The 14,626-nt window shown below is 42.3% G+C and overlaps 1 protein-coding gene across 1 annotated transcript; it reads left to right on the forward strand.

Moving 5' to 3' along the window:
• Positions 1–1,869: 1,869 nt before the first annotated feature.
• LOC129376699 (myelin-oligodendrocyte glycoprotein-like) lies at positions 1,870–6,188 on the forward strand. Its single transcript, XM_055056290.1, has 5 exons — positions 1,870–1,969; positions 2,082–2,212; positions 2,623–2,952; positions 5,871–5,972; positions 6,043–6,188. Exons 2-5 carry the CDS (start codon positions 2,128–2,130, stop codon positions 6,141–6,143), a joined length of 618 nt encoding a protein of 205 aa, XP_054912265.1. The 5' UTR covers positions 1,870–1,969; positions 2,082–2,127; the 3' UTR covers positions 6,144–6,188.
• The last annotated feature ends 8,438 nt before the right edge of the window (positions 6,189–14,626 follow it).

A 14,626-nucleotide genomic window follows, 5' to 3' on the forward strand; every position in this document is an offset into this window, starting at 1 on the left:
ATGAAATAAAAATAATTTACTTTGTTAGAATTATTTTCACTTTGCTGTCAATAAGAAAGTTGACATACTGTAACATAGTGGAGCCCAAAGTCGGTCCTGGAGGTCAGATGTCATGCTGAGTGTCACATCCCCTGTGACTGGAGCGCATCGCTCTAAACTCGCACATTGATGAGGAAACGCACTGAAATGTGACAGAAGAGGAAACTTGAACAGATATTTGTAACATTATCATGTTTCTTAACCATGAAAGCCCTATATTTGTGGGTTTTAGGGTTTAGGGCTGTTGGTGTTTCATATAACTTTAGACCAAGACGTGTTGCAAGGGTCACTACTGACTGGTCAGGCAATATAGATAAAAGTCTTTATTGTCATTGTAACAGGAACAACAAAATTTTAAAAAGTGCCATTAGTCAGTGCATACGCTTAACAAACTATCACAATTTACACACAATGTAAAAAAATAAATAGCTGATACACATCATTCATAATGATTGATGGTTTTGATTGCATTTACTTTTGTTATTGCTTTCAGGTAAAAAGCAATAGGTGGACCAACCCTTTTCTCACTTCCAGGTTTGACCTGAAGTGACCTTATTTGCATTTTATGTTTCTCTGTGTTTATTGGTGTTTATTGGTGTTATGTGACTGTTGCTTAAGTTTTATACGGGTCATGTCTAAATGTTTCTCACATATTATGCTAATTGTTCTGACATTCTCAAAATATACAAAATAGGAATTTTATTTTGTAATTGTCCTGAATGCCCTCAGTTTCTTTTTGTTTTACAGTATTTCCCAACATTCCCTTTGTTGGAAACTGTCATAAATGCCAGTTTTTCACTATTGTGCTGCATATTTCCTGTTTACTTTGAGCAGCTCATCATGTATGGAGGCTTGTTAAGTTGTGCCTTTGCTGTGTTCGGCTGAGGGCAGCCTTTGTTGACCGGTGGGGAATATGTAACAGTCATAACTGGGTAGTGACTCTTTAAGATACTCTAGTATTGCTAATGATGTCATTGATGCGCCGCTGCTTCTCAGTAGAGAGCGTGGGAGAAACAGATGGTTTCATGGACTGACACGGACATGTTGGCTCCCTAATGTTTCGTAACGCTATGGGTTGTTTGGACTCATTTTCACGATTGATGATATAGCAGCTGTTCAGGTTGGTGAAGAGCGTTTATTAAAGGACAAATCTGTGGAATTCCCAGTACCAGTGAGGCTGAGTTTCTGCCGCCTCCTCCTCCCTGAAACAACCCAAACGTTACAGTCTGTAAATCTGTTTCTAACTTCTGAAGTGACAGTTTCAGCTTCAGCTGGAAATAGACAAATCTCCCATCAAGAACCTTTTGTACCCAATTATTAATCCATTAATCAAATAATCACCAGATCAGCCCTGAGCTGTACTGATGTTAAATCAAGCAGAAATGTCTGAGCTTTTCATGTTGTTGATGCTAAAAGTAAATGTTTTAGCTGCAGATGCTGTTTGATCAAACGTTCACTGAATGAATGATGTTATTCTATTTTAGACAATAAAGATTCGTTTGCTTATTTTTTCTTTGTTTGAATTTATGTATTTTTCATGATGCATAAAATATACAAATTTCTATATCCAATCAGTGTCAAAGTCAAATTTCTTTCTATTGGAATAGAATAAGATAATGAAAAGTGAAAGATAAAAGAAGAATACAAATAAAAATGAATAGCAAGAATAATAATAGTAAGTAAATAAAACAATGTCAGAAAAATCTATTACTGTAATAATTAGCTATAGCTCATTAGTATTATTTCTGAAAAGATAAGATTATTTTAAGCAACGCTGCAGTATCCAACATGCACCAGTTGGAGTTGGTGGCGGTAGTGTGCACCTAACGTTCTGTGTTAACCGTCTTCAAAACATCAACACAAGAAGAAGCGCTAAGCTAGCTCCACCGCCACGTTTTCCCGCCTCTGCAGGGCGGTGTCGCATCGCGCTGTGAGTTAAAACTTTTCTCGGCCAATTTTATCTATCCTAGTCTATTATAACTGACTGTAGTGTTTTCAGTTAAGCTTAAGTTTTTATGTTTCTTTCAAATGTTTCCTCTCAGAAACGTCGCATGAATGTAAATTTCAGACGGAGAGACCAACCAGAAAATGGCTTCCTCTCTACCTGCGTCTCTGTTCCTGCTGTCTGTGGTTTTCTGGCAGTTTGTCTTCTGGGAGTTTGTCACTGCTGCAGGTCAGAGTCAGTTACACAGATTCTTCTCCAGCAAACTAGTCGGTTGGAATCACTAACGTTTATATCCGCCATGTTGAGAGTGGCTTTTTTAAAAAACATCCCCACTACAAAGGTGTTAAAGACCGTTTTTTTCTCTGGTTTTAGGTTATTCTTTCTCAGTGTGTGTTTGTCAGATTGCTATCATGAAAGTGGCCACGAGAAAATCAAGAACAAACATCAACAAGGCATTTTGGCTCATTTACATAATGTGAAGAATTATCTGTGTAGATAATCTAGACTAAAAACATTAAATGACTAAATTAGGACTAAGACTAAAAGAGTGCAGAGATCGGGTCCTTTCTTTGACTCACATTGAAAGCTGGAAGAATAGAGACCAACTGTGACCTTTGACCTCTCTGTGTTTCCATCAGAACAGACCAACATCAAAGCTACAACTGGAGAGGACGTCACTCTGCCCTGCAGTGACCCTGACAATAACCCCATCCTGGTCGTACAGTGGAGCAGACCCAGGCTGGGGCCAAAATTTGTGCTCCTGTTCAAAAACGGGATGATAGATGAAGATCAGCAGCATCCATCTTTTAAGGGCCGGGTGGAACTGTTGGACTCCAACATGAAGGACGGAGACGTGTCTATGATTCTGAAGAAAGTTCAGGCCAGCGATGCGGGACAATTTGAGTGTCGAGTCATTCAGATGGCCCACGGGGAGGAACTCAGGAGGAAGGTCTATCTGGAAGTAATAGGTGAGTCAACCTGCACGTAGCAGGTTGCTAACATTAGCACCGTTAGCCGTTGTGCCCTGTGGTTCTTTGAGGTGCCTGCAGAAGCTCTTTTCAGCTGGACGCAGCGTTCTGTCCAGTCTGATGTCAGGACAGTGGCTGCTCTTGCTGCTCTGTTACTGTTCACACAGCAGAGTCAGACTCAGGTGAGGCTCCGCCCACCATCCCACCTCATCAGAAGTCTGTGTTTGATGCATCGTGATTCACAGATGACAGTACTGCTGAAACATTTTATGGTGTTCTTCATTCATGTCTGTGTTGGAAAAATATTTCTGTTTTAGGAGGATGTTTGATATTGTTGCTCCTTAACAAGATGATTAAAACTTTCCTTCCTCCACAGTTTGGATTGGCATCAAATCTTTGCCAGTCTAATTCTGATAGTTTGGTAAAATGTTTCCATTGCTTGTTTGATTCAGGGTTAGCTCATGAGCGGCTCAGTGACACCATGGTGAGCTAGCTTACTTTGGTTTTATTGTGTATTATTAGCTGCTGATGGGTTCTAAAGCTCGACATGGTGAAAAAAGTATTTCTCCATGTAATATCACTGATCTGTGAAGCTTCAGACTGGATTTCACCGAATGTACTTCATAAGATGAGCTCAGCCGTAGCTCAGCTTTTCCAGGTGTTTCTAATTGCTGCTGCCGCTAGTCTGCAGGAGCTGAGTGGGGAAATGTGACTGGAGGCTGCAGCTCTGAGAGTAAGAGTTTAGGCAGTGGTTGGAGATTAAAGTAGTTTCTCAGACATTCATGCCAGGTATATTTTTGATGAAGGAATAACATTTACACAACACGGCTCAGGACACAAAGTTCTGCTGCTTCCCTATTGGCTGATGAGGCGCCACTGGATGCCACGTTGTACCGTTACGCTTCTGTTCGCCGCCATTTTTACTCGTTTAAAGTTTAAACGTTGAGTTGTGGGTTTGGCCAGCAGCAGCTGAATGGGATTTAAAGAGTTTCTAAAACAGCTCAAAATAAAATTTCTGTAGTCTGCCAGTGATTTTTATTTTATAAAACAATGTGATGAAAATGATCTATACTAACATGTTCAGTAAAACAGAAGGTAGTTTGATGTTCTTACTTTGACTGGTCCATGTTTGTAGTTTCTCCTGGTTCTTACTTTGACTGGTCCATGTTTGTAGTTTCTCCTGGTTCTTACTTTGACTGGTCCATGTTTGTAGTTTCTCCTGGTTCTTACTTTGACTGGTCCATGTTTGTAGTTTCTCCTGACTGTTACTTTGACTGGTCCATGTTTGTAGTTTCTCCTGACTGTTACTTTGACTGGTCCATGTTTGTAGTTTCTCCTGACTGTTACTTTGACTGGTCCATGTTTGTAGTTTCTCCTGACTGTTACTTTGACTGGTCCATGTTTGTAGTTTCTCCTGGTTGTTACTTTGACTGGTCCATGTTTGTAGTTTCTCCTGGCTGTGTTACTTTGACTGGTCCATGTTTGTAGTTTCTCCTGGCTGTGTTACTTTGACTGGTCCATGTTTGTAGTTTCTCCTGGTTGTTACTTTGACTGGTCCATGTTTGTAGTTTTCCTGACTGTGTTACTTTGACTGGTCCATGTTTGTAGTTTCTCCTGACTGTGTTACTTTGACTGGTCCATGTTTGTAGTTTCTCCTGACTGTTACTTTGACTGGTCCATGTTTGTAGTTTCTCCTGACTGTTACTTTGACTGGTCCATGTTTGTAGTTTCTCCTGACTGTGTTACTTTGACTGGTCCATGTTTGTAGTTTCTCCTGGCTGTTACTTTGACTGGTCCATGTTTGTAGTTTCTCCTGGCTGTGTTACTTTGACTGGTCCATGTTTGTAGTTTCTCCTGGCTGTGTTACTTTGACTGGTCCATGTTTGTAGTTTCTCCTGGTTGTTACTTGACTGGTCCATGTTTGTAGTTTCTCCTGACTGTGTTACTTTGACTGGTCCATGTTTGTAGTTTCTCCTGACTGTGTTACTTTGACTGGTCCATGTTTGTAGTTTCTCCTGACTGTTACTTTGACTGGTCCATGTTTGTAGTTCTCCTGACTGTGTTACTTTGACTGGTCCATGTTTGTAGTTTCTCCTGACTGTTACTTTGACTGGTCCATGTTTGTAGTTTCTCCTGACTGTGTTACTTTGACTGGTCCATGTTTGTAGTTTCTCCTGACTGTTACTTTGACTGGTCCATGTTTGTAGTTTCTCCTGACTGTGTTACTTTGACTGGTCCATGTTTGTAGTTTCTCCTGACTGTTACTTTGACTGGTCCATGTTTGTAGTTTCTCCTGGCTGTGTTACTTTGACTGGTCCATTTGTAGTTTCTCCTGGTTGTTACTTTGACTGGTCCATGTTTGTAGTTTCTCCTGGTTGTTACTTTGACTGGTCCTTGTTTGTAGTTTCTCCTGACTGTTACTTTGACTGGTCCATGTTTGTAGTTTCTCCTGGTTGTTACTTTGACTGGTCCATGTTTGTAGTTTCTCCTGACTGTGTTACTTTGACTGGTCCATGTTTGTAGTTTCTCCTGACTGTTACTTTGACTGGTCCTTGTTTGTAGTTTCTCCTGACTGTTACTTTGACTGGTCCATTTGTAGTTTCTCCTGACTGTTACTTTGACTGGTCCATGTTTGTAGTTTCTCCTGACTGTTACTTTAACTGGTCCATGTTTGTAGTTTCTCCTGACTGTTACTTTGACTGGTCCATGTTTGTAGTTTCTCCTGACTGTTACTTTGACTGGTCCATGTTTGTAGTTTCTCCTGACTGTTACTTTAACTGGTCCATGTTTGTTGTTTTCCTGACTGTGTTACTTTGACTGGTCCATGTTTGTAGTTTCTCCTGACTGTTACTTTGACTGGTCCATGTTTGTAGTTTCTCCTGGTTGTTACTTTGACTGGTCCGCCTGTGTTTCCACAGAGCCGTTTCCTGCCTGGGTCATCGTTCTGGCGGTTCTGCTCAGTGTGTTTCTGATTGCTGCTGTTGTCCTGGTGTACAGGTTTAAACACCACATCACCCCAGGTGAGTGTGGAACTACATTACCCATAATGCCGCTGGCCTGGCCCTGCTCACCCTGTCTGTCCTCCTGCAGCCCCGAGGGTCCAGGAGGAGGATGAAGACGATGAAGGTGATGAAGATGAAGATGATGAAGGTGATGGTGATGATGACGTGAAGATGAACTCGGAGGATTAACATCATAAACATTTCTGGACTCATTAAACTATCTTCAATATTTCAGTGGCTTCAAAGCAAAGAAACTTTATGTTTTGAAACTAAAATCAAATTTATTCTGCTGGTTATTTAAATCTCATGTTTGGTGGAAAGTTTAACTTTTAATAAGTTTAAAATATCCAATCTAAACACTGATACACAGCTTTTTGACTCAATTTATGTAAATAATCTATTTAATCATTTCGTTAAACTCCAGCAACAGATGAACTGATTCATTCACATTTATTACAAACTTTTGTTTTAATTCAGAAAAAGACAAAAGATCAGCCATCAATCAATTGATCACATGATAAATGAGAATGAGATCAATAATATTTTTAAGGGCAATTTAGTTCAAAAACTTTATTCAGCCTTTCTGAGTTACCAAAGACAAGAGAATATTAATAAAATAAAGACATAATTTTATCAGCAGAACAGATTATAATTATGAGACAAAAGTTGTTTTAAAATAAAATTACTATTTTATTCTGATAGAAGATCTTAAAGTGAGCAGAAATAAACTGGACTTCAGAGGCCAAAGGTCAAATTTTATAATAAAGGTTGAAATACAGATTTGATTTGATGATGAATAGAAATTATGATTTTAAATTTATGTTTTTATGAGTCTCAAAGAAATTTAGTGTCAAAATTATAAAAAAAACATTGAATTGTTTCAAGAATGTTAATTTAAATACCTGTTTACATTGTCAGCATTAGATTTACACACAGTCCTAATTTTATTAGAGACTCAAATCATGTTAAGATTTAATTTATGCCCAATCATAAATCACTTTAATCTGAACTACGGAGCCTGTAGACAGTAAATAACCCGACTGAGATCATATTTGTTTCTTTTGACGCTTGTTGCTTTTATTTTGTTAGTCGACTCCCAGTTTTTGAATTTAATGCTTTATTTTGCAGTTTATGTTGCAGCAGCAACTTGGAACAAAAAGACATTAATAAATGTATCTTATTAGTGGCAGAGGCATAAGGTAAGTTTATTTTGCAACTAGGATATTTCTAATATTGATCGATTGGAATTGTGATTTTTGCTTTAATCAAATACGGTGCAGTTTTTGAAATGGTTGTTGATTTGACTTTGTTTTCAGACGTTACGGTTGGAAGAGCGTCGCATGTTTTCTGTCTTGTTCTTTAGTTTTGCAGCAGCTCTGATGGTTTATTTCAATAAACCTGGATATTGATCAGAAAACCCAAATCCTTCATTTGGGAGCCTGCTGCTCTTTTTAACCTTTTATTTCTTGAAAACATCAATTATGATCAAGTCAATGTGGCTTTTGTGACAATAAATAAATCAAATATTTTTCCAGAAGAATCTGTTGCTGAGAAATATGAAGTTTATTAAATTGTCTGATGGATCACAAATAAAACCTGATATGAACTGAAATAGTTTTATGGGAGGTTAAAGGTCAAAGGTCAGAGTTGCTGTAGTGAAGCAGAAGCTGCAGGTGTTCGAGCAGCAGGTGGCGCTGCTGCACAGGATTACATTCAGAAGAACAGATGAACCAGGAAGTGAGATATGTGGAGGTGACGTCATTTCCACCAGATAATCTGAAGTGGCGCCCCCTGCAGACGACAAATTAAATAATCTGAATGTTTCCTCCAAACCAGGAAGTTTAACTTTGAAACAACAACCGGAAGGACTGAAGTTCAGGTCACATTTTTCTCCATCTTCCTGTGAACTGATTAGTTTCATATTTATTACATTTAATGATTTAAAGGTTAAACTTCAGGAAATGTCTTTAAAGAGAAAATATTTAGTCTGTTAGATTAGTAAACTTTCTGATGCTTAAAATAAAATCTTTCTGAAAACTGCAGGAGTTCAGAGGACAGGAAGTGAGTAGGATGGAGTTTCCTGTTTCTGCTGTTGACATGGAGATGTGCTGACATGAGTTAATGCTTTACTGATAACATTTTGATCTGTGTGAACTCTGAACTCCTCCAATCATTCACAGGATTCATTAGATACTAGTGAAGAAATGTCTTCCAGACCAGAGTTTCTTAAATTTACAGATGGAATGAATCAACAGGTTCATCTCGGTTCGTCTCTCCTTAGTACTCAGTAGCAGACCTCACTACATTTAAGCAACCTGCCCCTGACTTCCCAGAGGATCCATCACTCTGTGTTTCTGAGGTCAGAGGTCAGGGACCAGATATTATCTTTACACCCGTCTCCATCCAGAATGTGTCTGGGCCCCGGGTTCTGCAGAACAGGACATTACCTGTCCGGGTCACTACATGAAAATGTACAAAAACCAGAAATATGAAATACAGCGGTCCTAATTCAAACCTCTGACTGAAAATCTTTTGGCCTCCAAGTGACTTAAAGTAACTCTTTTAAATATCAGATCACTCTGTGCTAAAGCTCTATTAATTAACTACAAACATAACATCAACATTATACTCAGTGATGAAACTACATCTAGAGAAACTCATCCATGTGTTTATCTTTAGTCGCATTGATTATTGTAACAGCGTCTTTACAGGCCTGTCCAACAAATCAATCCTCCAGCTGCAGCTGATCCAGAACCTGCTGCTGATCCAGAAGCAGCTGATCCAGAAGCTGCTGATCCAGAACCAGCTGATCCAGAACCAGCTGATCCAGAAGCTGCTGATCCAGAAGCTGCTGATCCAGAAGCTGCTGATCCAGAAGCTGCTGCTCCTGTTCTCACTAAAACCAGGAAGTTAGAGACATAACAGCAGTTTTAAAGTCCCTCCACTGGCTCCCTGTAGCTCAAAGAATAGATTTTAAAATACTGTTGTTAGTTTATAAATCACTGAACGGTTTAGCACCACAATACATCAAAGATCTGCTGTTGTTGTATCAACCTTCCAGACTCTCAGGTTCTGGTTCTGGTTCTGATCTGCATCCAGAACCAGAACCAAGAGAGGAGAAGCAGCTTTCAGCATCTATGCACCAAACATCTGGAACAAACTTCCAGAAAACTGTAAAACAGCAGAAACCCTGACTTCTTTTAAATCTCAACTAAAAACCAGCTGATTAGAGTTTGATTGGAAACATAATCAATTAAAAATGTAATGATGGACTTAATGTATTGTTTATTATATGACTTTGTGTTTATAATGTAAAGCACTTTGAAATGTCTTGCTGCTGAAATGAGCTATACAAATAAAATTTTATTTGATTTGATTTAGTAACAGTAATAGTAGTAATAGTTATAGTAATACTAGTAATAATAGTAATAGTAGTAGTAATAGTAGTGATAGTAATACTGTTCAGGTCAGTATAAAATACAAACAGAAATCAACAAAATGTTTCTCACAATCCTGGTTTTAATGCCACATGTTCCACATCATCTTTCTATTGAGATATTAATTTCAACAGTGTGTCTTTGGAACAGCAGTTAACATTTTATTCAGTCACTTGTACCGTCATCATGTTCAGATCCCTGATATTCATAATGAAGAGATTCCAGATGTTCTCAAACAGATTCATTTCCCTTTAATAAAAATGTGATCATTTCCAGAGGGAGGAAATGACATCATCTGCTGCAGCCATTGGTTTATTTATGCTTTATGAGGCTTTTTTTCAAAACAATGATCTACATCTTTCCACATTGAGCAAACTTAAGTTTATAAATGTTTGTTTGTTTTAGTATAATTATGTTTTAATTATAGTCCAAACACAAACAGCTTTGAATCAAAAATGATTTGTTTGGTAATTATTTTTCAGTTACATCTTTTACTTCTTTCCAAAACATTATAAAGTTCCTACAGTAACAGATGCAGTGATCAGATCTCCTCTGATCTCTGATCATGTTGGACAAGCATCAGGATTTGTCATGTTCCGTGTTTTTCTGTTGTGTTTATTTGAGTTCTCCTCCTTGTCCTGTCTTCCCCTTGATTGTTCCCAGGTGTGTCTCGTTCCCTTCATTACCCTCAGTGTATTTAGTTCCTCCTGTGACCTTTGTTCCTCGTCGTTCTGATGCCGTTTATTGTCTGTACTGTTGCATGTTTCCGTACTTATGACCAGTTGCTACCAGTGTTGAGCCCTGGCTTCTGCTCAGCCATGCTGCCTGGCTGCAGACCACGCTGACTGTGTTTTCTGACTGTTTTTCATTAAATCTTCATCTCTCACTTCACCTGGGCCTCCAGCGCCTGCATCACCACCTCCACCACACCAATTCTTGACAGGCATTTTATTCCTCCTGAGCTGCTAAACCTGCAGTTAAATCTTAGTTTACATGCTGTGGGTTAGTTTACATGCTGTGGGTTAGTTTATGTGCTGTTTGCCAATCTTCCTCAGATAACTAGCAGTAAATCTTCTTTCCAAGTCTGAATCTGACATCAGATCCTTCAGATGTTTGTAACGTCATTTGGTGATAAAACTGATTGATTTCTTTCTTCAAACTGTCCTTTAACATTTTTCTAAAGTTGGTTATTTTGACTCGTTCTTATGAAGTTTGTGAGTTGAAGATTTTAAAGACGTGTTTCTTATGGAGGTGGAATTAATGTTGCAGATCCTTAAAGCTCATTGATATTTTCTGACTCTGGTTCTTAAAGGTTCTGAATCGTTTGGAGTTTTTTGTCTTTCCATGCTATAAATGCTGAATCAGCTTGTTTCCCCACACTGGACTGAATAATTTGGCTCATTTAATTTATTTACATCTCTACATACTCTCATCATATTTTTAAGAAATTAATTGTTAGTTTGTTTCAGAAACTTTGAAAAGTAATTTGAATATAAATCTGAAGGGAGAGTCCATTTTAAATCATGTTCCAATATGGAGAATAATTACTGTAATATCATCATAAACCTCAACAGTAATAACAACAACAATATTTGATGCAAACAAACTTTGGACCTAGTGTTCCCTTGCCCGGATGCGGGTCACCGGGGCCCCACTCTGGAGCCAGGCCTGGAGGTGGGGCACGTTGGTGAGCGCCTGGTGGCCGGGCTTTTACCTATGGAGCCCGGCCGGGCCCAGCCCAAAGAAGAAACATGGGTCCCTCCTCCCTTAGGCCCACTCCCTGTGGGAAGGGCCACAGGGGTCGGGTGCAGTGTGTGATGGGTGATGGCCGAGGGAGGGGGCCCTGGCGGTCCGATCCTCGGTTACAGAAACTGGCTCTTGGGACGTGGAATGTCACCTCTCTGGTGTGTGAGGCTGAGAGGTTCCGGCTAGAAATAGTCGGTCTCACCTCGACGCCTGGCTCTGGTTCTGGAACCAGCCTCATTGAGAGGGGCTGGATGTACTTCCACTCTGGAGTTGCCCACAGTGAGAGGCGTCGAGCAGGGGTGGGCAAATTGTTGCTCCCCATCTCGGCGCCTGTACGCTGGGGTTTACCCCGGTGAATGAGAGGGTAGCCTCCCTCTGCCTACAGGTGGGGGAACCGGTTCTGACTGTTGTTTGTGTTTACGGGTCGAACGACAGTTCAGCCTTCTTGGAGTCCTTAGAGGGGGTACTGGAGAGTGCCCCTCCTGGGGACTCCCTCATTCTGCTGGGGGACGTCAACGCTCATGTGGGCAATGACAGTGAGACCTGGAGGGGCGTGGTTGGGAGGAACGCTCCCCCTGATCTAAACTGGAGTGGTGTTCTGTTGTTGGACTTCTGTACTCATCACAGATTGTCCATAACGAACACCATGTTCAGGCATAAGGGTGTCCATATGTGCTCTTGGCACCAGGACACCCGAGGCTGCAGTTTGATGATCGATTTTGTCATCACTTCGTCGGATCTGTGGCCGTATGTCTTGGACACTCGGGTGAAGAGAGGAGCGGAGTTGTCCACTGACCCCTACCTGGTGGTGAGTTGGCTCCGGTGGTGGGGGAGAATGCCGGTCAGACCTGGCAGGACCAAACGTGTTGTGAAGGTCTGCTGGGAACGTCTGGCAGAATCCCCAATGAGACGGAGCTTTAACTCCCATCTCCGGCAGAGCTTCGAACACGTCCCAGGGGAAGCGGGGGACATTGAGTCTGAGTGGACCATGTTCTGTACCTCCATTGTTGAGGCAGCTTATCGGAGCTGTGATCACAAGGTTGTCGGTGCCTGTTGTGGTGGCAACCCTCAAACCCGTTGGTGGACACCTTCGGTGAGGGATGCTGTCAGGATGAAGAAGGAAGCAGCTGATGGGTACCGCCTGTGGGAAGCAGCTGATGGGTACCGGCAGGCGAAGCGGCTTGCAGCTCTGGTGGTCGCTGAGGCAAAAACTCGGGCGTGGGAAGAGTTCAGAGAGATCATGGAGAAAGACTTCCGTATGGCTTTGGGGCGATTCTGGTCCACCATCCGGCGTCTCAGGAGGGGGAAGCAGTGTAGCACCAACACTGTTTACAGTGGGGATGGTGTGCTGCTGACCTCGACTCGGGACGTTGTGGGTCGGTGGGCAGAATACCTTGAAGACCTCCTCAATCCCACCAACATGCCTTCCATTGAGGAAGCTGAGCCTGGGGACTCTGGGTTGGGCTCTCCAGTCTCTGGGGACGAGGTCGCCGAGGTGGTTAAAAAGCTCCTCGGTGGCAGGGCCCCGGGGGTGGATGAGATTCGCCCGGAGTTTCTTAAGGCTCTGGATGTTGTAGGGTTGTGTTGGTTGACGCGACTCTGCAATATTGCATGGACATCGGGGGCAGTTCCCCTGGATTGGCAGACTGGGGTGGTGGTCCCTCTGTTTAAAAAGGGGGATCGGAGGGTGTGCTCCAATTATAGAGGGATCACACTCTTAAGCCTCCCTGCAAGGTCTATTCGGGGGTCCTGGAGAATAGACCTTGGATTTTTGGAAGAGCAGTGTGGTTTTCGCCCTGGTTGTGGAACACTGGACCAGCTCTACACCCTCAGCAGGGTCCTGGAGGGTTCTGGGAGTTCGTCAAATCCAGTCTACAAGTGCTTTGTGGACTTGGAGAAGACATTCGACCGTGTCCCTCAGGGTGCCCTGTGGGGGGTTCTCCGGGAGTATGGGGTACCGGGCCCTTTGATACGGGCTGTCAGGTCTCTGTATGACCGATGTCAGAGTCTGGTCCGCATTGCCGGCAATAAGTCGGGCTCGTTCCCGGTGAGGGTTGGACTCCACCAGGGCTGCCCTTTGTCACCGATTCTGTTTATTACTTTTATGGACAGAATTTCTAGGTGCCCCTGGTGAGATGTTTCGGGCATGTCCCACCAGGAGGAGGAGGCCCCAGGGAAGACCCAGGACACGCTGGAGGGACAAACGTCTCTCGGCTGGCTTGGGAACGCCTCGGGATTCCCCCGGAGGAGCTGGAGGAAGTGGCTGGGAGAGGGAAGTCTGGCCTCAGTTCTGGAGCTACCCCCGCGACCCGACCTGGAATAAGCAGCAGAAGATGGATGGATGGATGGATGGATGATGGATGGATGGACGGATGATGGGATGGATGGATGATGGATGGATGGATGATGGATGATGGATGGATGATGGATGGATGGATGGATGATGGATGGATGGATGGATGATGGATGGATGATGGATGTTTGATGGATGGATGGATGATGGATGATGATGGATGATGGATGGATGATGGATGTTTGATGGATGGATGGATGATGGATGGATATATGGATGGAATGGATGGATGGATAGATGGATGGATAGATGGATGATGGATGGATGGACGGATGATGGATGGATGATGGATGGATGGATGATGGATGATGGATGGATGATGGATGGATGGATGGATGGATGGATGGATGGATGATGATGGATGGATGATGATGGATGATGGATGGATGATGGATGGATGGATGATGGATGGATGAATGGATGGATGGATGATGGATGGATGGATGGATGGATGATGGATGGATGGACAGATGATGATGGATGATGGATGGATGGATGGATGGATGATGGATGGGATGGATGGATGGATGGATGGATGGATGGATGGATGGACGGATGATGGATGGATGGATGATGGATGGATGGATGATGGATGATGGATGGATGATGGATGGATGGATGATGGATGGATGGATGGATGGATGATGGATGATGGATGGATGGATGATGGATGGATGGACGATGATGGATGGATGGATGATGGATGGATGGACGGATGATGGATGGATGGATGATGGATGGATGGAGGATGGATGATGGATGATGATGGATGGATGGATGGATGGATGGATGGATGGATGATGGATGGATGGACGGATGATGGATGGATGGATGATGGATGGATGGATGATGGATGATGGATGGATGGATGATGATGGATGGATGGATGATGGATGATGATGGATGTTTGATGGATGGATGGATGATGGATGATGGATGGATGATGGATGGATGATGGATGTTTGATGATGGATGGATGGATGGATATATGGATGGATGGATGGATGGATGGATAGATGGATGGATAGATGGATGATGGATGGATGGACGGATGATGGATGGATGGATGATGGATGGATGGATGATGGATGATGGATGGATGATGGATGGATGGATGGATGGATGGATGGATGGAT

Source organism: Poeciliopsis prolifica, unplaced genomic scaffold (assembly GCF_027474105.1).
Source record: "Poeciliopsis prolifica strain line A6 unplaced genomic scaffold, Auburn_PproV2 SCAFFOLD044, whole genome shotgun sequence".
Taxonomy (NCBI): Eukaryota; Metazoa; Chordata; class Actinopteri; order Cyprinodontiformes; family Poeciliidae; genus Poeciliopsis; species Poeciliopsis prolifica.